The sequence below is a fragment of the Propithecus coquereli genome, unplaced genomic scaffold (genome assembly GCF_000956105.1).
Source record: "Propithecus coquereli isolate 6110/MARCELLA unplaced genomic scaffold, Pcoq_1.0 Scaffold378, whole genome shotgun sequence".
In the NCBI taxonomy this organism is placed as follows: Eukaryota; Metazoa; Chordata; class Mammalia; order Primates; family Indriidae; genus Propithecus; species Propithecus coquereli.
Genome location: NW_012149485.1, coordinates 1,625,526 through 1,652,956, shown reverse-complemented (window position 1 = coordinate 1,652,956; position 27,431 = coordinate 1,625,526). Strand labels below are relative to the sequence as shown.

At 49.7% G+C, this 27,431-nt stretch overlaps 2 protein-coding genes across 3 annotated transcripts in view; both read left to right on the top strand.

Moving 5' to 3' along the window:
* TOP1 (topoisomerase (DNA) I) overlaps nt 1-4,989 on the top strand; it is a 103,245-nt gene extending 98,256 nt beyond the window's left edge. Inside the window, exons 19-21 of the mRNA XM_012652064.1 lie at nt 1,990-2,084; nt 2,320-2,469; nt 3,698-4,989. Of these exons, the coding sequence (XP_012507518.1) occupies nt 1,990-2,084; nt 2,320-2,469; nt 3,698-3,800 (348 nt within the window). The 3' untranslated portion in view covers nt 3,801-4,989. The remainder of the gene's footprint in view (nt 1-1,989; nt 2,085-2,319; nt 2,470-3,697) is intronic.
* A 9,763-nt stretch (nt 4,990-14,752) lies between these two features.
* Nucleotides 14,753-27,431, top strand: part of PLCG1 (phospholipase C, gamma 1) — a 37,938-nt gene continuing 25,259 nt past the window's right edge. Inside the window, exon 1 of one of the 2 annotated variants that reach the window (XM_012652063.1) lies at nt 14,753-15,371. In XM_012652063.1, coding sequence (XP_012507517.1) covers nt 15,155-15,371 — 217 coding nt within the window. In that variant the 5' untranslated portion in view covers nt 14,753-15,154. The remainder of the gene's footprint in view (nt 15,372-27,431) is intronic. The other variant, XM_012652062.1, reaches the window with a different exon arrangement.

Genomic DNA, 27,431 nt, shown 5'->3' with positions numbered 1-27,431 from the left:
GCACTCACTCTAGCCCAGGCAACAAAAGCGAGACTCTGTCTCAAAAAAAAAAAAATACTAAATTTCAGCTAGAGATTGATGAAATTACAGATGTAATGTTTTTTCATTTAAGTTCATGGAATGCTATACTCAGACAACTGAAATTTAAAAACTGCTGTGGAATGAGACTATATACATGTTTTCAGACCCACAGTGTTTTCAGTTTGTTGAGATTTCTTCCAGATAAATACCTAGGAGTAGTACACCTAGGTCAAAAGGCACATACAATCTATAGTTTATGCTACAGATGCCAGCTGGCTTTTCTGAAGGGATGTATACACCCACAGTGAATGAATATACATCCACAGACCTCTCAAATCTTTGGATCATATGGTTGGCAGGCAAAGAACCCTACAGACCGCCTATCCTAGCAGCTTCTGTTTGGTGCCACTCTGTTAAATGGTGGTCATCTGGAGTTGTTTACTCTCCTCGTGTTATTATTCCAAGCCAGAAATAAAAGCATTAATATTCAGGTACTGTTTACCTAATTCAAGAGACCCCTCCCAGGAGCATGAGGAGGTCTTTTGTTGCTCTCACTCTGGAATCACTGTTTGGGCAGCCTAGGCTGCCTGCCAGACGAGCCCTCCAAGCCCAGGAACCCACTCCTGTGTGCCCACAAAGCAAACACACGCCCCTGTTTGCCAAGTGAATCAATGGAGCCTTTGATGCTTCAAGAGAATTTGACGTAGCCTGCCAATTTAGCATTTACAGAAATGGTTAAAAGATTGTGGTTTGCTGCATTTCTAGCCTAAGAAGAATCTGGCTGGTGGTGTCTGTAATACTTTTGTATATATTAAATAGAATCAGTTCCCTCAGTTTGGCTTTGGACAACATAGATGTTGGAAGTAAGCCAAGCCATTCATAGTAAAACATATTTAATGATTCTCTCACAATGGTGGCCTCTGTTTCCACTCTTGGGCTGTGTGAGTGTGTCTAACAAACAATTCTAGGCTCAGTGAGCAGCAGCCCAGTGTGTATGAGTCAAGCGTGTATTTATACTGGAGTTTCTCTTGACCTAAGGTCAGCAAGATGATCGTAGGTCTGGGGTTCTGCCCCCCAGCAGTGTGGGCTTTAACCTCATGCTGTTACCCACTGCTGTTGCTAAGCAGGAATCTAAGAACTTAGATTCTCCAGAGATGCTTTGGGGTTCTAATAAGCAAGAAAAGCTGAAAGTGCCCTTGTCTCTTCCTTCATATAATACATAGGGATTCTATGAGATGGGGTGGGGGTGAGAAGCCCACAGCTAAAAACATTTTCACACTCATTTTGACTGGTAACTTCCTTCCCACCTCAGACCTCTCTCCTTTTTAAAACAATGCCAAAGCCAGGCCATGGTGTGCCATGTATTGGTTTGGGACAGACTGGCTGAGCTGTTTGGCTTCCTGGGTACCTTTTAATTGCCATTTTTCAGTCCCTTGGATATTCTCTTCAGTGCATTCTTTTTTCCTTGAGAAGCTGGCAGTTCCTTCCCGGAGTACTGGCAGGATCTGAGGAATGAGCTGGGCTTGCCCAGTGTATGCAGAGTATCCTGCCTCAGCTTCCTAAAGATGAAGACTAAAATCTGGCACAGGGTCTATTTTATAAACAGCTGTCATTTGTAGCCCTCCTCCCAGATGTTTAAAGCCAAATTGTTCTCTGAAAGATTAGCACCCAGATTCCTAGTCCCAGTGGATTCCTTTCCCCAAGCCCCAGGTTATTGCCCTATAAAACTGGCATTTCTTGAAGCATCACTGAAGATCATAAATGGAAACTAGCAGTTGAATTAAGCAGTCACTGTGCATCTCCTCTTTGCCTTCATGAAGCCACTCTTGGTGTTTTTACCTGGCAGTCCACTGAAGAGAGACAGCTGCCTGGTAGAGACAACTTCTAGGTTGCACCTTCTCTGGTGGAGCTCTCTTTTCTCTTTGGCTCATTTTGATCCTAACCTTACTGCTATTCTTCCCTACCTAGATTGATGCCAAGAAAGAACAGCTGGCAGATGCCCGGAGAGACCTGAAAAGTGCCAAGGCTGATGCCAAGGTCATGAAGGATGCAAAGACCAAGAAGTATGTACCTGGAATTGTGGAAAAAGTTGGGGTTAGTTGAGAGAGAAAAGTGTGTGCAGTATCAGTTGGAGGCCCTGGGGCCCCAGCTTTTCCAGGGTTTCTGAGTGATATCTTCTTGGAAATCTCTGCATGTGGGGCTTTTATGCTTTTACTGCCCCAAAACAGCAGGTTGGGGTTGCAGTATGTACTTATTCAGAGGCCAGGCCTAGTTCTTGATGACTCTGCCATTCTTTAGGGTAGTAGAGTCAAAGAAGAAGGCTGTGCAGAGACTGGAGGAACAGTTGATGAAGCTGGAAGTTCTGGCCACAGACCGAGAGGAAAATAAACAAATTGCCTTGGGAACCTCGAAACTCAATTATCTGGACCCTAGGATCACAGTGGCTTGGTAAGTGTTGAGCCCTTCTTGAGGTTCTGTTGCTGCTCAAGAAAGGTAGAGGGGGTTTTAAGAGCATTGTTGGCCTTCATATTGCCATTCCTAAGATGGATACTTCCAATCTTCTGGGGAACCTGCTAGCTTCTGCTGTGTCCCACGGCAGGGATGGGGAACCTGCAGCCTTCTGATTTCAGGATTGTGCTTTTTTGAGCACCAAAGGAGGCAAGAAAAGCTTCATCTTTCTCTGTTGCACCCCTTTTAATAAAAGGATTTGTTCTGTAAAATTTGGATTCAGTCAAAAGGCTGTACTTAAGGACCCAGAAGTCCACATGTGGCGTTAAGGCCACAGGTTCCCCACCCCAGTATGGTCCTAAATGGCCAATGTTGTTACACTGCCTTGGTGTTTATGTTCTCTTTTTAAAAGGCAGGTGCAGTCCCTATCCCTTATGGTGCTTTAGGGCAGGAATAGAAACTCTTAGCCCTTATTGAAGGAAAAATACAAAAGAGCTCATTTATCTACACTTTTAACAAAACTTGTCAGTGAAATTTTTGTAAGTGAAGGAAGAGAGGTAGGAACGAGATAAAACAAAAATTAGAAGACAGATCTGAGCAACCTATACAAAGAGGTTTTTAACAAAGGCAGATAAATTCTTTATTGTGTGTTCTCTTTCTCTCTCTCACACACACAGTGCCATATAACATCCAAAACAAGTGGCTTTTTTTGCAGATGTTTCATTAGTTTGAGCTGTTAAAGTCTGGGCATAGGTGGGGGTATTATTCCCTATGGCACCTATTCCACTGAGCCAGAGGTTCCACCCAGCTATTGTGCTCTTTTCTGCTCTTTTTTTGGCCTCCTTTGGTGCTGGAGGTTCGGTTAGCTGTTGAGGGGCAATACAGCACAGTGGTTAAGAGTGTGGAGCTAAACTGCTTGGGTTCAAATTTCAACTCTACCACTTACTAGCTGCATGAGAATACAAGTAAAATACTTAACGTCTCTGCCCCAGTTTTTCATCTGTACTTTTTCATTTGTACATCTGTAGAAGCACCTACTTTAGAAATCACTGCCAAGGTTAAATGAATTGATCACATAAAGCCTGTAGAACATGCTTGATACACCAATGATTCACATCCTCACCAGACAGATGGGAAGGAGAAGGTGGCACATTTGAGCCTGCGCCCCAGGTCTGGGTCATTGCTCTCTGAGTTGCACTAATCCCCCATCTTTCTCCCTTGTTTGCAGGTGCAAGAAGTGGGGAGTCCCGATAGAGAAAATTTACAACAAAACCCAGCGGGAAAAGTTTGCCTGGGCCATCGACATGGCCGATGAAGACTTTGAGTTTTAGCCAGTCTCAAGGGGCAGGGTTCTGTGAAAAGGAACAGTATGGTTTGGGGAAGATGGATAAACTGAACCTCGCTTGCCCTCGCACCTGAGGGAGAGAGGCAGCAAGTCTTAACAAACCAACATCTTTGCGAAAAGATAAACCTGGAGATATTATAAGGGAGAGCTGAGCCAGTTGTCCTATGGACAACTTATTTAAAAATATTTCAGATATCAAAATTCTAGCTGTATGATTTGTTTTGAATTTTTTTTTTATTTTCAAGAGGGCAAGTGAATAGGAATTTGTCAGCATTCTGCCAGGCAAATTCACTGTTTCACTGAAGAGTTTGGATTCTCTTAGCTACTGTATGCGAAGTCCGATTATATTGGTGCGTTTTTACAGTTAGGGTTTTGCAATAACTTCTATATTTTAATAGAAATGAATTCCTAAATCCCCTCCCCTCTCCCCCATTTCAGGAATTTAAAGTTAAGTAGAACAAAAACCCAGCGCACCTGTTAAAGTCGTCACTCTCTATTGTCATGGGAATCAACTTTCATTAAACTTGAAGCAGTCTGACATCGGCAGTGTTTTGGTTCAGACACCTGTTCACAGAAAAGCATGATGGGAAAATATTTCCTGACTTGAGTGTTCCTTTTTAAATGTGAATTTTTATTTCTTTTTAATTATTTTAAAATATTTAAACCTTTTTCTTGATCTTAAAGATCGTGTAGATTGGGGTTGGGGAGGGATGAAGGGTGAGTGCGTCTAAGGATAATGAAATAATCAGTGACTGAAACCATTTTCCCATCATCCTTTGTTTTGAGCATTCTCTGTACTCTTTAAGATATCCATCTTTTCTTTTTATACCCCAGTCTTTCACTTGAAAGATTTTATTGTATAAAAACTTCCACAGGTCAGTAAATTTAGAGGAAAATGAGTATTTGGTCCAAAAAAAGGAAAAATAATCAAGATTTTAGGGCTTTTATTTTTTTCTTTTGTAATTGTGTAAAAAATGGGAAAAAAACATAAAAAGCAGAATTTTAATGTGAAAACATTTTTTGCTATAATCATTAGTTTTAGAGGCATTGTTAGTTTAGCGTGTGTGCAGAGTCCATTTCCCACATCTTTCCTCAAGTATCTTCTATTTTTATCATGAATTCCCTTTTAATCAACTGTAGGTTATTTAAAATAAATTCCTACAACTTAACGGAAACTTAAGTGTCTGCCTTATTGTTAGCAAGGGCCCCAGGCCAGAAGTTGGAGCTCTGGGGCTGGGAGGTAGTATGGGATGTGGTCTACCATTCTGGTCAGCAAGGCTGTATTCTTCCCCAGGAGCAGATGGGGCAGGGCAGAGCCTGGCCTGGAAGGGTTTGGGTGTGGGTTGTAGGGGATCCAAAGTCCACATCCCTAGATAAAGACAGGCGCAGAAAGGAAGGAACGGTGCAGAAATCCACAAGAAAAGGTGGGGTGCAAGAACTCTATCTGATGCCTAGTGGAGGTAATATTTATTGAGCAGGATGGAGCAGGTATATTTGGGAGGCAAATTTTTGGAGAGCTTTCCATGTATACTGGCCAGAAGCAGAGGGCTTCTTTGGGTTTGCTTATGTGGCTACGTCAGGATGGGGAGAATTAAGGGTACAAAGCCAATCAGAACCCAGAAGCCCCTTCCCAGGTGGAATGCTGACTTCTCTCTGCATTGATTGGTTAATTGAGAGAGGGTGTGGTCTTTGACCACTTCCCAGTGCTCCAGGTACCCTAGCTGGCCATGGTCTCTACCAAAATTGTTTCTCTTCTAGGTTACAGCTGTCTGGAATTCAAGAATGAAAGGTGAGGTCCCTAAGTCAAATGGAGCAGGGAGGAGGAAAGCTAGAGGGGTCAGAGCCATTCACTTAATGGAAGGGACCTGGGCCCTCAGCTTGCTAGCACAGGCAGGAGTCTTCAGGGAGGCAAGCCATCTCCTTAATGGTCTCTGTTCTCTCTGGGGCTGGAGGCAAGGGCTGGTACTGGGCTCACAGCAGAAAATCCTAGAGGTCCTTGGCAGCCTGTATTTTTATAGGCCAGTGAGAGAGGCAGCATGCACCTCAGGGAATAAAGGGAGTTATGTAGTCATCATTGCTTTGAAGCAAGAGACTGCAGCAGGTATTTTTGAATTCTGTGGAATTAAGGTAGCTGGACCATTGAATGTAGGAATAGCAACAGAGAGGCTCTTCCAGTGCCCAATTAATACACTATGACTAGTGGGTAGGTAATGATTAAGTAGACCTCAGATTTGGAACTTGGGCAGGAACCTTGATCCACAGCTAGAAAGCAGGGACAGGAAGCCTTGCAGGCAGAAAATCTTGCAGGCAGAAGACCCTGGTTATGGGCAGGAATTAGTGCCTACTGCTCTGGCAAGGACCTCCCTTGCAAGGCTTCTGAGGGCAGGTACAGGGCAACTAGATACTGCTGGTCAAGATACTGGGAAGAACATCCCAGGTGGTGGCAAGAGGCTTGGGAGAACAAAGCCAGAGAATGAGAAGCTGACTTAGCCACTGGAGATGAGAGAAGAGGCTGAACAGGTAGGTCGGCGCCAGATGTAAACAGCACTGAAGGATGCTTGAGCCTAAAGTCAGAAGTAAACCCTGCCCCCTTGCTTAATCCTGTATGTCTCACTTCCAGCCATGTCCAAGAACAGAGGCCAGATGGGCAGGGTCTGAAAAACTCCCTCCTATCAGGCCCTCCTATGGACTCCTGATGGCTGGAGTCCAGCTGTGGGCAAAGGGAAATGTCTTCCACGTGCTACCCACGCCAGACATCTGGGTGCTGACTTGGCTCCTCCCTCCCTTACTTGCCCCCACAACCTAGTCAGCAAGTTCTGTCCTTCTCCCTGCCAAAAGCTGTCAAATTGCCTTACGCCTCTACCACGTTAAAAAATGAAGAAAGAAACTTATCAATCCTCAGCCCTCTTCAGCAGTGGCTACCTCTCCCTTGTTTCCCAAACAAGCACCTACAGTGAGTCAGCCACACCACCCATGGCAGGGAGCTTCTGTCCCATCTGCCGCCCATTCTTCCTTTGCTCTGACCACCATCACCAGTGACTAAGTGACCAAACCAATAAATGGGCTCTTCATTTTGCATCTTACTTAAGCTCTTTGTGGCACTGGACACTGTTGGGCATTGTTGACCACTCCTTCCACCATTTCAAGTGTACAATGATTTTTAGTAACTATACTGATTGGTGCAACCAACACTATAAATCAGTTTTAGAACATTTTCATCCCCCTAGTAAGACCCCCTCATGCCCATTTATAGTTAATCCACATCCCACACCCAGCCTCCACTAATCTATCTCTATAAATTGTATTCTGGATATTGCATGTAAATGGAATCATGCATGTGACCCCTCTCTTCTAAAACACTTCTCTGTGGTTTTCAGGATGCCACCCTCTCCTGGTTTTACTTCTATCAGGCTATGGCTGAGTCACCTCTGTCAGGTCCTTAAGTGCCATGATTGTCTCACTCAGGCTAGCCGATTTCATTCGCACCAAACGGTGATGACTTCTCTGTCTCTATCTCCAACCTAGACCCCCTTTCTGAGCTCCAGACATACATTGCCAACTACATCTCTGTAGGGGATGTCCACCGGCACCTCGATCTCAACATCTCTGGAACCGAGCTCAGTGCCTACTACTCCAGGCCTGTTGAGCCTGGGTTTCCCATCTCAGTGAAGGGTACCACGTCTACTCTGTCCCCCAGCCCAGAAACTACGGTAGCCACCATCCTTCATTCCTTCTTTCTGTCATTTCCACATCCAGTAAATTACTGACTCTAAAATCACCTCCTAAATACCATATACAGTACATAAATAGGTATTAACCTGCGGACAAAATTTTTTTTTAATTTTGTCTAAGAGTTGACTTACATTTCAGTTTTTACAAATTCCTCAAATAATGAGACACTCTTGACTTGTTTTGAACCAAAGAGCAGTTTTTGGAGAAAACATTACCCTGAAATGACCTCAGTCAAGCTAGTTTTGGATGCTTGTAAGTAGTCCCCTGACAAAACCAGTAAACAAGGAGACAAAGAAATTTAACACAGAGTTAGCAATTATTTCTCACAATCTCAAGTACTCCATGTAAACAAGCCTCTTAAAGATCACGAAATAGCAAGACTGATTTTTTTTAAGATTTGATAATTGTACTGTGATTATGTATATTTTTTAAAGGCTCTTTTAGAAAAACTGAAACATTAATAGTAATGGATAACATGACAGAGTTGAGATTTGTATCAAAACAGTATGGGAGGGGTTAGTGGGTGGAGTTTGGCATGACACTCGAGTGGCCACCAGTTCATTATTGTTGAAGCAGGATGATGAGTACCTGGGGGGAGTTCACCATACTATGCTGTCTACACATAGAAACATTTGAGATTTTGCATTAAATGTTTAAAGCAATACAACAACAGGTTATTATGAAGATCATTAAGAGAAATAAGGAGAAAAACCCAATCTGTTTTAATGTTATACTAAAAGGTAATTATGCTTAGGTTAAAATTTCCAGTGATAGCATCACTTACTAACTCATAAAGTATTCTCTCAGCAACATGGATGAATTTCAAAACATGCTCAACGTAGACACGAGTACATACTCTCTGTTTCCATTTATGTGAAATTCTAGAATAGGCAAAACTAATCTGTAGAGACAGAAAGTAAATCAGTGGTTGCCAGATGGGGAAAGGGGAGACTGCAAAGGGACATGAGGAAACTTTACGGGATGATGGAAATGTTCTGTCTCGATTGGCTGGTGGTTAGTAGCCTTTTATTAAAAGGATTTGTTCTGTACAATTTGGATTCAGTCGAAAGGCTACACTTCAGGGCCTAGAAGTCCACATGTGGCCTTTAGGCCTCAGGTTCCCCACCCCTGGAAGCTCAAACTTTACACTTAAAATGGGTGCATTTTATTACATGTAAGTTTTCCCTCAACAAAACTGATGTTTGCAAAGTGCTTTCTCTCAAACAATTTAGATGGCAGGGAAGGTGATGTGCTTTGAGAAACTATTAGATGACTCAGAACATAGCTCTCATGGTGAAAAATACATAGAAATCAAAGATTTATTTAAAGAGTTGAATATATTACTGGAAATGTGTAGAAAAATCAATATTCATGAATATATTGTTTTAAATGTGATTTAAAGTATGTGTAACTAAATATTACACATAATGTATCATATATATAACATTTATGTATATTATATATAATGTGTATGTCCACTATTATATGTGGACATTTGAGTCACTCATCTCTAAAAATGTTTATACTTTAATTGCAAAAATACCCCACAAAACACCCTGGAGCGACCCTATCGTGAAAACAAGTGTTCATCCTATATTTGGAGTGGCCATATCTTCAGGCATTTTACAATGTATCTCACTTTGCTGTATCCCCACAGCAGCCAACAGGTCTAGATAAGGCCAGGTGTCCCTTCTTAGTGCTCTAGGGGCCTTTATCACACTGAATCATCATGGTCTGTTGGCATTTTTGTATCCACTGCTGGAGTGGGAACTTGGTCTGATTCAGCTCTACTGTCTTAGTGCTCTAGAGGAGGCATCAGGGATGTCTGCTGGAGAAAGGGAGAGAGAGAAAAGACCAGGTCTGCCCTGGCCTGGGCCAGCGGCTAGCAAGGGCTTTCTCCTTCTCTTCCTTCAGTACCACACTTCACCTCAGTGAAGCCATGACAGTATCCCAGCCAACCCCCAGCTGGAGAGCCTCAACATCTGGGGCCCATTCTGGGGGCCAATCAGCAGGGAGGTGGCAAGGTCTATGGAGAGAGCAGAGTCCCTGGCTGAGCAAGGTGTGATTTTGCCTCCAGTGAGCGAAAACCCACTTCAGTCTTGAGGGACTGAAAATATATCCCAGGTGAGGAGGAAAGCAGGTGGACATAACCTAAGACGTGTGAGGCCCAACAACGAAGCTGGAGCCCTACATAGATTTGGGGGCCAGAGGTCAAGAGCCTAGACAGCAGGTTGTGGGTGGCGCTCAAAGTGCACTGAGCTGAGTACTTAGGAAGCACTAGCTGTGTGCCGGAGGAGCAGGCTAGCTCACCAACCTAAAGGGGGCTGCTCAGACATCTGACAGGAAACTGAGTACAAATTAAGAACAGTTTAGAGAAAAGGGACAAAGCTCTATGCATCAATCAAATTAGATACTGCAAGACTATAAATTCTCCCTTCGAGTGTGCAAGGGGTTTGCCTTCTGTATTCATTCAAGGTCATTACAAGGAGCAAAGGAAAACCACATCAGCACTTTCTAATAATCCGTTAAGAACATGCTCCACTATTTCAATCAAATAACTATAAGAAACTTCTTTTATAATTTAAACCCAGGAAAATTTTCTCCCCCAAGGAGCCAGTTATCAGAATAGAAAGAGTTATTGCTTTGGCTTCCAGGAAGCTCAGCCACATATGAATATAATTCAAAGCAATAACTCTCCCAATCACAGCAGCTACATTAACCCATAAATCATGTTATGGTTCCTCCTTCTTATGATCTCAAATCTCATTTCAATAGTACAATACTTTTGTTTTTTTGTTTTGAAGTACTCAAAACTTCTTTTAAAGGGCTAGAAAAAGATACATTTGTGGTGGGTGTTGCAATGTGCCACCCAGATCCCCTTCAAGGAAGGACTTGTTACCCCAACTATTGGGAGAACTGTCAGCAGAAAACCTTCAGCTGTCAGCCCCTGAAAGATCACAGCTGCACAGAACCATCTGGCCGACATTGGGCCAGAGGCTGGGCTCCTCCCCAGACAACCCACATCCATTTCAGGCCAGTGCCAGACAACAGAGCTCCCTGGGGGTTGGCTGAGACGGTCATCAGGCCTCCATCGCAGTTTTTTGTTTTGTTTTGTTTTTTGAGACAGAGTCTGGGTAGAGTGCAGTGGCATCACTGTAGCTCAAGGCAACTCCTGAGCTCAAGTGATCCTCTTGCCTCAGCCTCCTGAGTAGCTGGGACTACAGGTGCATGCCATGATGTCTGGCTAATTTTTCTATTTTTTAGTAGAGAGGGCGCCTCACTCTTGCTCAGGCTGGTCTCAAACTCCTGAGCTCAAGTAATCCTCCCGCCTCAGCCTCCCAGAGTGCTAGGATTACAGGTGTGAGCCACCCTGCATTGCAGTTTAATTTCTCCAGATGTCCACTTGTTTCCTTCCTGTCCCTTCCATGGTGTTGATCCCAGAAGGCACTCCCTACTAAACACTAACCTGTCACAGAGTCTGCTTCCCAAAGAACACAACCTGTGACACACTGAACAAGATAAAAACAGGAAACACATCAGGTAGAGGTATTTTGGGAAGGGATGAGAATACACAATAAAGTGTTCATACAATACATACGAGGCAAAATAGCACTGACCCTGGAGCCAGACTGCCTGGGTTAGAATCCTGTCTCTGCCACCTGTTAGCTGTGTGACCATGGGCAAGTCTCTAATCTCTCTGTACCCCAGTTTTCTCATCTGTAAAGTGGGCATAATATGATTACTTATCTCATAGGGCTGTAATGAGAAGAAAATGAGCCAATGTGGATAAGCAGTTATACAGTGTTTACTATATGCCAACCACTGTTCTAAGCGGTTATTAAATAACATACAATAAACAGCTGTGAAGCCAAGCGCACAAGGGCAGTGGGCTGGGACTCTCCTCAAATAGGAGGAACTCACCTCTCCAGGCCCAGGCGTGGTATAGGCCAGGGCATGTTGAAACACGCGTGCGCACAGAAATAGGCCCAAGCAGGACTAGCCTGGGTGATGTCACAGGCGTGTGCCTTATGTGGGTGCTGGGCTGCTCCTCCCAGACAGCGCAGCTGCACACATTGCCAGTTACACCCACGCACCCATATATATGCTGAGCTGGGGAAAGCCCACACAGACCACACCCTCTGTGTGCCCTGTTTTTCCTGAACCTCCTTTGGTGGAAGGAGGCACCCGAGGGCTGGGATGCTGGCCCAGAAGCCCCAGGAGGAAATGGGCCCTGTTCCCTGGCAGCAGGCTGAAAACTCAAGCTCCTATTGGCAGGGATTTCTGGAGCTCACAGGGGGCTGCCCCACAGGCAAAAGTAAAAGCAATGCAGGTTTGCCTGCATAGTGGGAAGCTCCCAGAAAATGGAGAGACAGATTTTAAAAGTGCATCACAGCCCATAGGCTGCTCGAGTCAGCACAAGAAGCTCAATAAGGGCTGCAGCACTTAGGAAGGTGCCTCCTGGAGAAATGGACAAGATCAGACAGGCAGAGAGAGTCCCCATTCAGCCCCCACCTGCCTTCCTGGCCTCACCACGCCCCCTCATGCTCCCCCTCACTCAGTAAACTCCAACTTTCTTTCTATCCCTAAACTCAACAACCTGTTCCTGGCCTCAGGGCCTTTGTACATGCCATTACCTCTGCCTAGAAAGTACCTTCTTCCAACCCATGCTTAACAATGCACCTGGCCATCTACTCACGTCCTTTAGGCCTCTGCTGAGTCCTAAAGAGGTCTTCCTTGTCTACTCCATCTGAAGGAGGTCTCCCTAATGTTTGATTTCCTAGCCCTCTGTTCTTTTCCTCCCTAGCCTTTGTCACAATTGTCTTTACATACCAGTGTTAATTTGTTTAATATCTGTGAATTCCTGGAGAGCTGATGCTGGGTCTCTCTTGTTCCCCTACCTCATGTTGTCAATGCCCAGCACAGGGAAGCTCAGGGGCCACACCACTTTAAGCCCAACCTAGTCCAAGCCATGCTCTGTGAGCACTCATGTTCTGCTGGTTGCCCTGTGCCCAGGGCCAGCCATGGGCAGTGTTCCCCACCTGTACTGATTAGCCAGCTAGCCTCCATGCCCACTGACTACTGACCACCAGGACTTACCTAAACCAGTGGCTCTTCTGTGAGGCAGAAAACACAGGGAGTCAGGCCAACTGGGTTCAAAGTCCCACTTGTTAGTTACATGGCCTTGCAACGGGGCTTAGAACTTCTCTGAATCTCCGTTTCCTCAGCAGCAGATTGCGGAGCATCATTCCTGATTAGAGGGCAATTATGAAGATCAGGTGTGACCACATGCACAAGCCTTGCAGCACGGGGCCAGGCACTGGGTCAACTCTAGCTCCTTCCCTCCCATTTTAAAGGCCTGCCACTAGGTGGCAGTCCATCTCGCTACCCCACCACTCATTAGGCGACTGAAGCCGCAAGGACAATGCCTCAACTTCATGCTCAATTTTGAGCTGCTTAGGGCCCGCACTTGCGTGAATCAAAACACATCCACACACGAGCTGCCCCTACAGCACAGCAAAGTTGGAGACAGCCCCGGACACTGCACCAGTCACTATCCAGCTGGGTGGGTTGCCTGAGCATGCCCTCTTACACCTGTACTCACGAATCCCAGGAAACCTGGCTTTCTCTGGCATCAGCTGGAAGCTCTGTTGGGCCTCTCACCTCTGAAATGCAGTAAAGTAGTCCTGCTCCGCCTGGCAGCCGACTGCCTGGCTGGCTCAACATGTCAGACAGGCTCCACCGTGACCACAGGTGTCCGCAATTTTGGCAGTGCTGTGACAGGGCTAGACAGATTACAGGAGTGAGTTTAAAGAATCGCTTCAGAAAGACGAAGAGCATGAATTATTCAACAGCCACAAAAAGGCCTTGTGGGTGGAGAATGAAGAGTGAAGGGTCGGTGGGGAGAGAGGAAGCTGCAGAGACAGGCAGGGGCCAGGTCCACAAGACCTGCAGGGCCAAGTACTGAGTGCGGCTTTTAGGTGCAATGGGAAGTCTTGGAGGGTTTTAGGCCGGAAGTAGGGGGTCATGATTTAATTTTAAAGATTTAAAGCATGGAGAACAGATCCAGGCAAGACCAACGAGGGTAAATAGTCTGAATGAGAGAAGATGGGGCTTTAGGCTTGTGGGTTGAGTGGAAAGATATCTAGAGCAGAGTGACAGATTGACCTGGAGGCCAGGCAGAGAGAAGAATCAAGACTATTTGCAATGTTTTCGGTCTTAGCAACTTAGAGGAGTTTAGCGCATGTTTTAGGAAAGTGAGGACTGAGGAAGGAGCCGTTCACGGGCAGGGAAGATGAAACGCCTGCGTTAAGTGAGGATGCGGCGCACGCAGTGGGACGCTGGGGCCTGGAGCGTAGGGGGGACACGAATTTGGAGTCACCGGTGCCTGCGTGGTGGATGAGGCCGTGGGAAAGGTCAGGTCGCCTCGGGAACTGGCCCAGCACTGGTCCAGGGGAAGAGAAGCTTCTGAGGCCGAGAGGCAGCAGCCACAGAGGAGGAGGAGGAAAACAAGGAGGCGGGGAAACAAAGTTCAAGAGAATATTTGCAGGAGGGGAGCGGCGAGGTAGGACCTGAGCCCGAGCCCTGCCGCTTGGTGACAAGCAGCTGACTAAGCGAGTGACCCCGATGAAGGCTACTGGGGCTGCAGCTTAGGCCTCTGGACGGTGCGGCCGCGGGTCTAAAAGTCCTGGAGGGGTTCCTGAGGCCTGGGGGGGCCTCTCTGAATAAGCGGACACTTGAAGGCCACCCTGGCCACAGGGCCGGGACAGACGTGTGCCTGGCCGTCGCAAGAGCGGCCTGTTGGCCATCCCAGCGCGGCCGGGGCAGGGGGCGAGACAGGTCCGCCGTCCATCAGTGCCCACCGGCCAATCCGCAGGCGGCCCCGCCCCCGCCCCTCCCCGGAGAGGGCGCGTGGAGGACCCGCCCCCGCCGCCGCCGCCGCCGCCGCCGCCGCCGCCGGTGTGAGGCGGCCCGGCCTGGCTTGGCTCTCTCCGCCGGGCAGCCCGCCCAGGTAATCGGGTCTGGCCGTGGGGGGGCGCACCGCACCCTCACATCCCCTCCCGGTCTCTGCGCGGGCGGCGCTCGGGACACGGGGGCTGCTCCCGTGCGGGACAGTGGGTTGGCGGCCGCCCGTGCGTATGCGCCTGACTGACTGGCAGGCCGGCGCGGGGCCTGCGGCCTGTAGGCGGGGCTGCCGTGCGTGACGGGGCCGGTCGTGGTCGCCCGGCTGTGTCTGGGGCCGCGTGAGAAAACTCCGCGGGGCTGAGGGCCGGGCGGGTCGACCGGGAGCGGCGCTGGCCCCCACCGCCATCGCGCCCCGCGCCCCCGCCTGCGGCCTGCGTGGGGGTCGCGGGGCGCAGGCGCGGCGGGCCGGCGGGCGGGGGGTCCTCCCCACGGGCGCGCGGGAGCCTTTGTTCCCGGCGCGCGGGTGGGGCGGGGCCTCGGGGGCGCCCCGCCCCGGCGCGCTCAAGTCCCGCCCCGTGTCCGCCCGCAGGAGCCGCCGCCGGGTCCCGCTCGCCGGCAGCCTTAGCCGCCGCCGCTGCCTCCTCCTTCTCTTCCTCCTCCCTGGCCAGCCCGGCCTGCGCCGCCGCCGCCCGCAGCGCCGGAGCCATGGCGGGCGCCGCGTCCCCCTGCGCCAATGGCTGCGGGCCCGGCGCGCCCTCGGACGCCGAGGTACTGCACCTCTGCCGCAGCCTCGAGGTGGGCACCGTCATGACTTTGTTCTACTCCAAGAAGTCGCAGCGGCCCGAGCGGAAGACCTTCCAGGTCAAGCTGGAGACGCGCCAGATCACGTGGAGCCGCGGTGCCGACAAGATCGAGGGGGCTAGTAAGTGCGCCCCCACCGCGCCTGGGGCCCGCGGCGCGCGGGGGCGGCGGGGGTCCTGGCCCGGTTCCCCGAGTCCCGGCCCGCTGCCCGAGTGACTTGGGCAAAGTTTCGGGTGCTCTCCCACTCTCTTCGGGTCCCGCCCCCGCTTCGTCTCGGGTGGTCACTGGGGGCGGGGGGCATCCGGGTCCTCGGTCACCTGACAGGACACCCCCTCCCCCAGCTGGGGGGGAGTATTCCCGGCGTTTTGCCCCGAGGCCTAAAAATCTTCCCTAGCTGGAGACCGGCGGGGCAGGCAACGGCCCCCATCCCCTGGGAGTGGTGTGGCGGTGGCGAGGGGAGCCGAGGCAGCGGCCCCCACCCAGCCCGAGAACCTGGGTCCAGACCAGACGGTCACCGCCCACCACTCTTTCTCCAGAAAGAGCAGTCTGTGAAACACTCTGGGCCCTGAGGCTGGGCTCTTATTTGCAAAGGAATCTTTGGGTTCCCGAAGTAGAACTTAGGCAGATGTTGGGGTAGGGCTGGTCTTGGAGCGGAGCCGGGCCTACTCGTCTCCCTCTTGGGGAGAGGGAGAAAGGTGGTCTTGTTTTTGTTTGGAAAAGCCTCAGAGAAGACAGTGGCTGCTTTTCTTGCTGCTTCTTTTGTCCCAAAGCTGAGTTTGGGAGGCCTGTGTGGGTGGACAGACACCCAAAGCCAAGGTAGGGACTCCCCTTGCCCTTGGAAGCACGTTCCTGAGAACTTGGCCCCAGAAAGACCAGCCCAGTACCCTGGAGTTGGGTACTCTTCTCAAGAGTGTGCAGCCGGTTTGGGGACTAGCCTTTGTGTCCTGTGTCCGGCTCCTCTTGGTTTCCTGCCTCTTCGCCTTCCCAGGCCTGAGCTTGGCTGCTTTTATGCAGGTCTCTGATGGGAGGAGGGAGTTGGGGGATTTGAAAAACCCCAGATCTTTTAGAGTGTTATGCCACTTAGCACGTGCCTGTGCTGTGGCCTGATGGACACTCAGCTCTGCCCTCCATTCCCCCATCCCCCAGTGTGAAGAGATGATGTATCTGCAGTCCACAACCCCAGACTGTGGGTTGCTTCCTGCAAGGACCCCTAGAGACTGGTGTTAGAGAGACCCAGGCTCAGAGCCAGGTCTGTGTGGAAGAGGGGGATCAGGAAGTGACACTCCAAGGGAGGGTCCTGCAGACCTTTTGGGGATGGTGTGCATGCGCATAGATGGGCGAGGAGGTTGGGAGGAAGGAAGGGCTTGTGGTGAGGCAGCCATCCTTAGCTAACAAACTCCGTATCTGAAACAGATCTGACACAGCTGCTGAACTTAGAAAAGGCAGCCACCTTTCTCAGTGCCCTCATTGGCCCTGTCAGCCATTGGGAGAACATTTTAGTGATTTGAGAGACGTGGATTCTGAAGTGGAGGAAGACACTGCAAAGAGCTGAGATAGTCTGAGAACATCACCCAGGAATCAGACTCCAGGCACAGTCCCCTTCCTTTTGTGGTGTTCCCTATGCTGTGCTGAGTTGTGTCACTGGCTGGAGGTTCCCAGATAGAGATCTCTTGGGTAACGGGCTGCATTTTAAACCACGAATATGACCAGCAGACAATAAATGTAGCACAGGTGCTGAAGGCAAATCTGGATTTGAAGCCCATATATTAGTTGTGTGTCTCCCAGCCATTTACTTAACTTCTCTGAGCCTTGGTTTCCTCATCTGTAAAATGGGGGTATTAATATATCCACCACGTATGATTGCTCTAGGGATTAAATGAGATAATTGATGCAAAACATGTAGCCATGCCTGACATATTGTAAATGTTTAATGTGAGCTGTTATTGATAATAACAGTAACAATAATAGACTAAGACTGCCCTCTCAGCCCCTGGACTGGGAATGTTTAGGGAGGTGGAGTGTGGCTGTAGGAGAGGGTGAGGGTGCAGGAAGGAAGGAGGAGGCCGGGACCAAATTCACGTTTGACTTAGATCGCTACTCGGAAAAAGGCAGGAAATGGTTTTGTTTTGCTCCAACCCATGTACCCACCCATCCATCATATAGAACAGTATTTCTGTAGAGAAAGTGTTTGGAGCTTTGCACATTTGACTCTTGGGTATGACTTTTTTATTTGTGAGCCGGGGCCTGAACAGAAAGGAGGGTTGTGAAGAGAGGATGATCTAGTGTCTCAGGTCTTTGGGGGATGTAAGCAGGAATGTGGGAGGACCTAATCACTCCACCCCCAAGGGTGGATCAGCCAGAGGTGTACAAATTCAGTGATCTCATCAGTAGCTGGGGTTTGAGAGGTAGGCAGAGGATGTAGAGGGGCCTGGCCCTTGATTTGGGGGGCACAGATTGAAGGACCCTGGGTAGAAAGGCTAGTAGATGCTTGTGTAGAGTTCAGACCTTGCAAATGGAGCCTCCCACTGAAGCCCTGCCTCGCTTCTGCCCATCCATGGGCTCACCTCATTGGTGGGTTCTGATCCCTACAGACTCTCAGGAGGGTTGAGCTGCCAGCTGGGTCCCCTGCCACCTGGCCTCTTGCCCAGGTGCCTCAGATGTGTGGCCTTTTCCTGCTGACCCTGCCAGGGTACCATTAAGTGCCTAAAGCCTGGCCAAAGAGAGAGAGACACTGTGCTACCCTCAGGGTGGCAGTGGACCTGAGGGAGAGATGGTGTGGTTCAATGAAGGGACACAACACTCATGTGTAAGGCCTCGTTCTGTCCTAATTCTGTGCCCTCTCGGTTTACCACTTGTGAAATGGGGCTGGCACCTGCTGATTTCTAGGATAGTAGTTTGGCTCAAAAGAGGGGTGGGGAAGTGCTTTGGTGCCAACAGGTTGGTTGTCCTGGTGGTGTGACAGAAACCAGGTTTGTGTTTGGCCTTGTACGTTGCAGAGACTGACATAGGTGAATAAAAAGTAGTTATAGGCCAGGCGTGGTGGCTCACGCCTGTAATCCTAGCACTTTGAGAGGCTGAGGCCGGAGGATCACTTGAGCTCAGGAGTTCAAGACCAGCCTGAGCCCTGAGCAAGAACGAGACCCTGTCTCTACTAAATATAGGAAAAATTAGCCAGGCATGGTGGCACATGCCTATAGTCCCAGCTACTTGAGAGGCTGAGACAGAAGGATCGCCTGAGCCCAGGAGTTTGAGATTGTTGTGAGCTAGGCTGACACCACGGCACTGTAGCCCAGGCCACAGAGTGAGACTCTGTCTCAAAAAAAAAAAAAAAAAGCAATTATAGACTTCCAGCTGAGCACTATAGAGACTTTTCATCCTGTTTTCTTGCCTAATCCTCATGAGGCCCTGGGGGTGGTTGGGAGTACCATTCCATTTTACAGATGAGGAAACAGAATTAGAGTGTGATTTATGCCACAGCGATAGTACCAGTGCCTCACCTGAGTCCAGCTCTCCAGTCGGTGGCTAACTGGAAACCCCAAGATGACTTGAAGCCCTGGGGTTTTGCTGCACATGGGCTCAGGCCCTATGTTCCATGTGATTCATGTGGCTCCGCTGTGAGCAGAAACCTCTGTGCTCAGTCCATGCGTTACAGAGCAAATACCCCTTTGGCTTTTGCATCCCAAGACAGCCTCAGCCTCTCTAGGCCCTGGCTCCACACTTTTCTTCTGGTGCCTTCTGGGGTGAGATGGTTCAGATCCATGTTTAGCGAGGTTATCCAGTGAGGGGTCTTTGTGGGTACAAATAACCACGGGTGGAGACTCTCTGAGTACTGGCCAGGCACATCTGTGGGAACTTTTGGAGCTTCCGTCTTTGGCTGATTGTTCACTAGATGCCAGGACCTCTGAGGTGGTGAATGAAAATGGGTCCTTGCCTTCAGGGAAACTAAAACAGACAATTGCAATTCTGAGTGGTACCTTTGATGGTGGGGTTGGAGGGACAGCTAACCGCCTTGATGAAGCATGTGGGCTCAGGGAGGAGGCGGTATTGGAACCAGCTGGCTGGGGCTTGACCCTGTGGCTGTGGGTATCATACTGGCGAGGAGAGGAGCAGACCAGACCTGGAGGCCTGCGCTAAGGGCTAGGCCCGCAGTCCCAGGGGGCAGGCTGGTGTCATCAGAGGTGTTCTTTGTACCAGCTGGTAGCTCCAAGTGGGAGAGGGGCAAGAGCACGTGTCCGGATATCCAGGGCCAGCCATTCCTGCCTGTGTGTTTCCTCTCTGACTGTAGTTTTTTCCAAGGGAAGTCAGACATCTTAGTGTTTCCTCAGTACCCCAGGCTTGCCCCTATGTGTGGGTTTCCAGGCAAGCCTTGTCAGGTCCCCAGTCCAGCTGGGGCTCTCTGTTTCCTGTGAACCTAGGAAAAGGGCCTGTTCCACAGATGACTGGAGGAGCTGAGCACACCCAGCCCTGGGACCCAAAACACCTCTAACTTCTCCCAGAACTGTGTGTGTACGTGTGTATGCACGTGCCTGCACTTCCGTATGCACACACAGATGCACAGACTTGAGTTGGAGTTTAGAGACCTTGGCCACTAGCTTTGCTTTGGGTAACCTCTTGGGATGAGGGGCATTTATTTGTTCAATAAATACTAATATTATTTGAGGCCAGGCATGGTGGCTTATGCCTATAATCCCAGCACTTTGGGTGACTGAGGCAAGAGGATCACTTGAGGCCAGGAATTCAAGACCAGCGTGGGCAACGTAGGGAGACTCAGTCTCTACAAAAAATTTAAAAATTAGCTGGGTGTGGTGGCATGCACCTGTAGTCCTAGCCACTCGGGAGGCAGAAGTGGAAAGATAGCTTCGGTCCAGCCTGGGCAAGAGAGTGAGACCTTGTCTCCAAAAACCAAAACGAAACAAAATACCATTTTAAGACCTCCTATCTGTTTAGTGCTAAGCACTGAGGGTTCAAAAGATGAGTAGGACATAGTCTGTACCATTGAGGAACTCCTGGAAGAGGCAGACTTGGAAGCATGTGATTTTAACCCTGTGTGTGTTACATACCATAATAAAGGTCTGTACCAAAAGCTCTGTTAGTGCAGAGGAGAGAGCCAGGAAGGTGTCACAGGAGAGGGCCTTTGCAGTGGGCTGACTTTTTGAAATGCTTGCCTGCATGGAGGTAGAGGAACTAGGGATCACTCTGTGCAGGGCTCCAGAACAGGTTTGGTGTGGTAGAGATGAGACTGGGACTGGTTGGGGCAGCTTAGGAAGGGACCCTGTGTGCTGTGCTTAGTGGGCTACATTCCATCCTGTAGGCAGCGGAAGTTAGCAAAGGCGCCAGTGGGTCCAGCTTATGTGTTTGTCTGGGAGACCACGGCAGCAGTGGTTTGTCAGGTAGACGTTGGGGTGAGCCAGTGAGCCACTGCATTTTGCAGGAGAGAACTGATGAGAGCCCAAACAAGACCTCACTGAGGCAGGGTGGGGATGCCTTGGTGGTGGAGGGCAGAGGGGCTGAGTCTAGAGGGTGAAACTGTAGACTTTAGCACTTGGGCTTTGAACTCAGACTGCCCGGATTAAAATCCTCTTGTGCTGCTTACTTGCTCTCTGACCTTGAGCATGTGACTTTACCTCTCTGGATCCTCATCTGTAACAGGGGGATAGTAACAAACAGCATTTATTTCATAAGGTTGTTGTGAGGATTTTATGAGCATTAGGATTTCATTAGCATCAAGTGTGGCACAGTGTAAGTGTTTAATGTGTGGGAGCTCTGACAGGAGGCAGATGAGGATTAAGTTCTCAGGAGGACCTGCTGAGGAGGAGAACAAATGCACCTGTGTTTCAAGGAGCTGGTGCCTGGCCACCAAGCCCTTTGATGCAGAGGCAAGGAGGCCCACCCATCCTCTCTTGCAGCTCTTAGCAACCCCTCTGTTGTCAGGGCTGTTTCCTGCCACTGGCTTTTGCAGGGAGACTGGGCAGTTGGCTCGAAGCAGCTGCTTTTGGATGCTTTCTGTGGGGCAAAGGTGTCATCATGTTCTATTTCTAAGTGCCGAGCCCGGAGAATTGCTATCTGGGCACATTGGTGGGGAGACCTCATCTTCCAGGAAGTGCTCTGAGGCCACTACCTCAGTGTGGCAGAGAATGCCTCTGCTATCTCACAGCATCTCTTCTCACTCTGTCCTTTCCTGTGGGATGTGGCTACGAGGAGGCCACAGATGGAAAAGTTGGAGGGAGAAAGTGAGGCCTGGGATCGCAAAGGACTGAGATTAGGGCCTGATATTGGGAGACTGATTTTTTCTCCCCATCTCCACTCCCTCTCATAGAACTGGAGGTCAGTGTGGACTTTGAGTCCTAGGAGATAGGGGTGTGGGATAGGAGGGGAGTGTTCCGGTGCTCCTTGCAGAGTGCTCTGTTCAGAGGAACAAGGCACCAGTGCTTTCCCGGAAGGTAGGGGGGATCTCTGAGAGCAGCCTGGTAACCGGTGGCAAGACCTGAGGCAGAGCCAAGAATGAGGAGTGGCATCGGGCAGTGGCTCTTGGCTAGACAGTCCCACCCTGTTGGTAATCGAGCTGTAGGGACTAGATATTTGTGGCTAGAACTGGTCAGATTTGGGTTCAAGTCTCAGCTCTTCCTGTGACCTTGGGTAGGTTACTTTAGCTGTAAAAATAATTTTTCCTCATAGAGCTGTATATTAATAATAAATGAGATTATACATGAAAGTACGAGATTTTATGTGAAAGTGCCCAGCACATTTGTCACTTAGTGGGCACTTAATTAATATTTGTTTCCTTTACTCTCACCTTAGTTAACTATAGAGCTTCAGTTCTTTCTGCCACCGAGCTTGGCCACAAGTGGCTGCTCTAACAACCTGGGCTAGGGATCTGTTTCCTACTTGTTTTCTTAGTTCCTTCCCTGAGTCTGTACACAGAGGACTGGGGTATCAAAAAAAAATCTGATATTTGAATAGTGCATTAGGAGTTCATGGAGCATTTTCTCATCTATTATATTGTTTAAGCTTCACAACAGCTCCATGAATCCAGGGAGGGCAGGAATTATTATTATACTCCTGTCTTACAGAGGAGGAAACCATGGCCCCAAGGGTAAGGTCACATAGCAAGTTCATGACAGAGCCTAGGATTTCTGATTCCTGCTATAGTATTCAGTTTATTTTCCCACTCTGGGGAAAATGACAATAAAACAGACTGTTCTATAGAACCAGCGTTTTTTCTTTTCTTTTTTTTAATGTGGACAGAGATAGCTGATCTCTATTCCGCCCTCTGGCCACATGCGTTTGACCAGCCAGGCTTCTGTCTGTGGATATAAGCTGGACTCATTGCCTCCAGTTCAGAATCTTTCCTGCTCTCATCCTTGCCACGACACCCCCGTTGAGATGCTTGGCCTGCCTAGACCTTTCACACGCTCTTACAGGGGGTGAAGGTAGCTGATTGGGGGTAGGGCACAGAAGGGCCTCACCCTCTTGACTTGCTCTTAATGGTTCACGGTGATCATTTCACCTGAGCCTAGGCAGAAGAACATGGGGACCGGGACTCCATGCCCCAGACACTCTGAGGTGGGCTTTTCCAGGATTTCCTTACACAAACCTCAAGAGCATGTATTTATTCATGTGGGCCTTCATTTGTCACACATTTATTGTGGGCCTGGCTATTGTGTGTTGGGCATACTAAGCTGTACATGATTGCTCCAGCCTTTGACTTGTTAAGGGTGGCAGTAGATCTCTAGCCTGGTTTGTGTTCCATCTCACCGTAGCTACTCTAACAAACAAACAAACAACAACAATGAAAAAAACAGTGTGGCTCACTGAACAAGTGAGATACCACTTGTGCTTCCCTGGCTTTTGACTCTGACATTTGCTATCTATGCCAAGCACCTTGGAGTTCAGTAGTGAACATAAGGTTAGGGGAGCTACAGCCAGAAAGGACGTAAGCAGCCAGACAAATAAAATAGTTACAGGGTTCAGTGAGTGCTAAGAAGGAAGCAAGCAAAAGGCTGCTCTGTCAGTCAGGATAAGTGAAGGTATGCTATGATAACAGACGACCCCCACGTATCAGTGGCTGACAACAACAAAGGTTCGTTTCTCCCGTGTGCTACATGTGCATATCCATCCTAAGCTACACCACTGTGCCTGGATAGTGGCCAGTGACTCTGGGTTAAGCCTGAACACTCCGGGCAAACTAGGCTGGAGATAGGAGTATGGAGGTTGGGAAGGAATTTCTGTGACTTGGGGATGGGTGCAGTAAATGGGGCTCTGCTGTTGTGGTAGAGTAAACTGTTGTCCCTGTGGGTCCAAGAAACTACCTTGGCTGCTGTCTTTGAAATAGGTATTTTTGTGTGCGGACTTTGAGGCCCTTACCTGATTGTCCGTCTCCCCACCTTAGCCCCAACACACATGCCCCTACTTGAGCTGCCCTCTGAGCCTGGTCTGTTGTAGCCACAGTGTCCTGCCGTTACCCCAGAATTAGAGCCTCTCACTACCTCTCATCACGGCTGCTCCCCAGAGCTTTGCTGGGTATGCTGGAGTGTCTGGAGAGAGTGGGGAATACAGGCACCTGGAAGCCTCTAGGGAGTGCTCTCAGGCCCCAGAGAGTAGAGAAAGAAGTATGGGAAGGGGTTGGTCCCTGAATACTCTGGAATTGAGGGAAGAAGCACTGGGGGACAGTGGAGCTGGTTGCTTTGGGAGAGGCTGTGGTCCCAAGAGATAGGGCTTGGGAGAATCTCCATTTACATTCCTGGCTTAGCCCTTGATATTCTCCCACCCCTCCTTGCAAGAGTAGTTCCTTTTGAGGTGGTGCTTGGCTGGCTTTTGAGAGGCTGCAGTGGCTATGTGCCCAGGCACAAGTACTAGCTCTCTCCCCACTCTTCACCTCCTAGGAACCGGGCCCATCCTGGGGGAAGCAGGGAGGGGCTCCTTTTTATAGCCCACATGTAGGCTTTGTGTATAGGCTCTGCTGCTTCCTTCCGGCCCTGGCCCTTCCTGGTGTTGGCCGGTGGCCCTGGCTTCAGTAAGACTCAGGATGCAGAGTAAATGGGGCGGGGTTTTCTCCTGCAGAAGACTGGCATCTCTTTTACTGAGCCCAGGCCTGGCACAGAGGAGGCCAGAGTTAGGAAACAAGACAAGTCCTTGGTCTTGGGAAGCTTATGATCTAGAATGTGCAGAAAACATTAAAGCCCAGGGATGGCAGGCAACAGTTGTGCTAAAGTATTGTGCCTAAAGTGTCACAGGCTGGGCCCAAGGGCCCAGACAGAGTTGGCTTTCTCTCTGTAGCAGCCCATCCTGCCCTGTGGAGTCCCTCCCCACACCGGCTGGCTCACCAGTGTTGGGTAGAAGACCTGTACAAAGGCTGTGAGGTGCCTGTGAGCGACACAGCAGAGTGTGGACGTGTGGAGAGTGGGTGATCTGACTGAAGCTCCAGGCCCTGGCAGTGAACAAGTGGCCACACTAGTGAGGGGTGGGGCCGGGGACCGTCTGACCACTTGTTTGTTTGTAATCTGATTCTTCCTTGGTGCAGGTGGGTAGTTCACTTTGGGGTTGGCTTCCTGTTTTCTTGGACACCTGGGGATAGGGCTGAGTTGAAATATCCTGAGGGAAGTGAGTGTTGAGGGCATGCCCTCAGGTCACAATGTCCTTGGCTTGGCCTGGCCCGTGGTAGGAGTAGGGTATTAACCATACCGGGTTCTGGCTCTGTAGGTGTGGGCGTGTGCTGGGGGAATTCTGACACCATGGGATTGGGTGACTTCAGCCTCAGGCCCAGAGAGTGTAGGCTTTAGTTCACAGTGCGATTAACTCTGGGAAGGAGGGGAGGAGGGCCCTAGTTAGCCACAGGTCCTGCAGGTTTCTCGGCCTGCTTGGGACAGGAGGTCAGCTAAAGGACACAGCCCAATTCCCTCAGCTGGGAGATTGGGCAGCAGTGGGGGGAGGGAGCGATGGCCCCTCTCTGGGACTCTGCAGACCCACCTGACAGTCACCCTGTTCCACCTGATAGTCCTCCAGCTGTTTCAAGGCAGCTCTCCTCTTCTTGCTGTCGTCACTTCCTCCACCCACAGCAGTAATTGAGTACGATGTGCCTGTGTTAGCTTGTCGGTCCTAACTGGGCCTGTGGCCTTTTTTGGGAGCTCTTAGCATGTTCACCAAGATGGTTAGAAAAGGTCACTTTGTCAGGGATTTTACTGAGGGCCTTTCGAGGCCATCGGTGAAACACAGAGCATTCCCTCCAGTGAGAAAAGAATGCCTGGCCGGCCTGCTCCCAAGAGGATGTCCTGGTGCCTGGCCTGAGAACTGGCCCACACTGGAAGCAGGAAGCTGCATGGAGGATGTGTGCCGGTGGGGCGTGGGGCAAGAAGCTGTCCTAAGCAGGTAAAACTAGGGAGTTAAAATCCAGAGGGAGAGATCCTAAGGTAGCCATCTCTCTCAGGGGAGGTGATTTCAAAGAATCTGAGCTGGGCTTCCTGGGCAGGCAGTGAGTGAGTGACTTCCCTGTTACCTTGGGGTAAGGTCAGAGACTAGATCACTCACTGGGGCCTTGCTTCCCAGGAAGCAGAGGGGGGACAGGAGAGTGGCTTGGCTTGGGCTGGCATGGCCCAAAGATAATGTGGCCAGATGCTATGGAGAGGCCGGGCCGAGCAGCTCTGAAACGGGAGAGCCTAGCGGGGTCTCCCAAAGCCGGGTGTCTGAGTGAGCAGGCCTCCGACCTGGTGACTTCCCTTCGTTATGTAGAACATTGCCAACCCCATAGTCAGGGTAGACTCCATGTTGAGAGTTTAAGGACTGGCCCCACATTCACCCCCAAGAGGCAGCAGCCAGGGCTGGGGTGGTGAGACGCTGTGGGGCTCAGGGAGTTCCACAGGGGAAGGCCTCTGCTCTCCCGTCTGCCCTCACCCACTTGTCTCCCTGCTTTAGCCCCTGTCAGTCTGACACCACGCCCTCCCCACCCCTGTCCTAGGCCCTATTGTTTCCTTGTGGGATGGAGACCTGGATTTTTCTTTCTTCTAACCCTTTCCATTTTTTTGTCCTTGTCGGGAGGGCCCTGCAGACACAGGGCAGCAGAGAGACGCCTGCAGACGTCCTGGGCTGTGGGGAATAGGGCTTCATTTGTCTAGTGAGCAGCAGCAGGTTGGGCAGCAGTGACTCCTTCATTATATTCTTCTCTTTTCACAAATACTTGTTAAGTTCCTGCCAGGCATGGGGCATTGAAGACCACAGACATGGTCCACGCCCTCAAGGAGTTTGCACTCTAGTGGGGAAGACAGTCAGTCGGCCTTAAACTGCAAATGTGGTTACTGCTGTGGTGAGTGCTGTGAAGCAGCAGTGCACAGTGCAGCCCAGAGCCTCCCCCTGCTCCTGTCTGTCTGTGGTGGCCCTACTTGGCCACTTGCGACACGGATCCTGAGGCAGTACAGAGCATGCGCGCAGGGCGCAGACAGCCTTGGCTTTGAAACGTTGGCTCTACCACTCACCTGCTGCCACCTTGGGTAAGTTAATTAACCTCTCTGTGCTCAGTTTCTTTGCTTGGGAAATGAGAATCCTGATACCTACTTCATAGTGTTATTTGTAGGGATGAAATATAAGGCAGTTTTCATCCTTGCAAGGCAGTCTTATCAAGAACTTCACACAATGTCTTCGCAAAGTAAATGTGCCAAGAAATGAGTGATAGGATGCTGGATACCACCCTTGCTGCTCCTCCCTTCCTACCCAGCACAGGTAACTACCTTGTCTTCTGTGCCTCTCAGCTTCTCATAGTATTTGTCTGTGGGCTCTATTTAACATAATCTATTCAGCATAATATGCATATCTAATTCTTCCTTCCACTTTCAAGCTCCTTGAGGTGCTTGTATTCCAAGTGCCTAGCATAGCGCCCGTCCCATGAGTGCTCAGTAAATGTGGTTAATTGTGAAGAATAAATAAAGCCATCAGGACTTGCTGGGGGGTTGGAGAGGTGGTTGGTGAGAGAAAGGGGGATGTTAAGGGTGATTCTGAAGTTTGTAGTTTGTGCACCTATTTGAATGATGATGCTCTTAGCTGACCCAAGGGGTACAGCAAGAGGCCTGGGTTTTGGTGAGAGAAGACAGTGTTTGAGATGAATAGTGGGGATAGCACATAGGCAGCTGGATTGAGGTGTCCGAGGCTTGAGAGGACTAGGCTACAGATGCATTTGTGAATTACCTGTGCATAC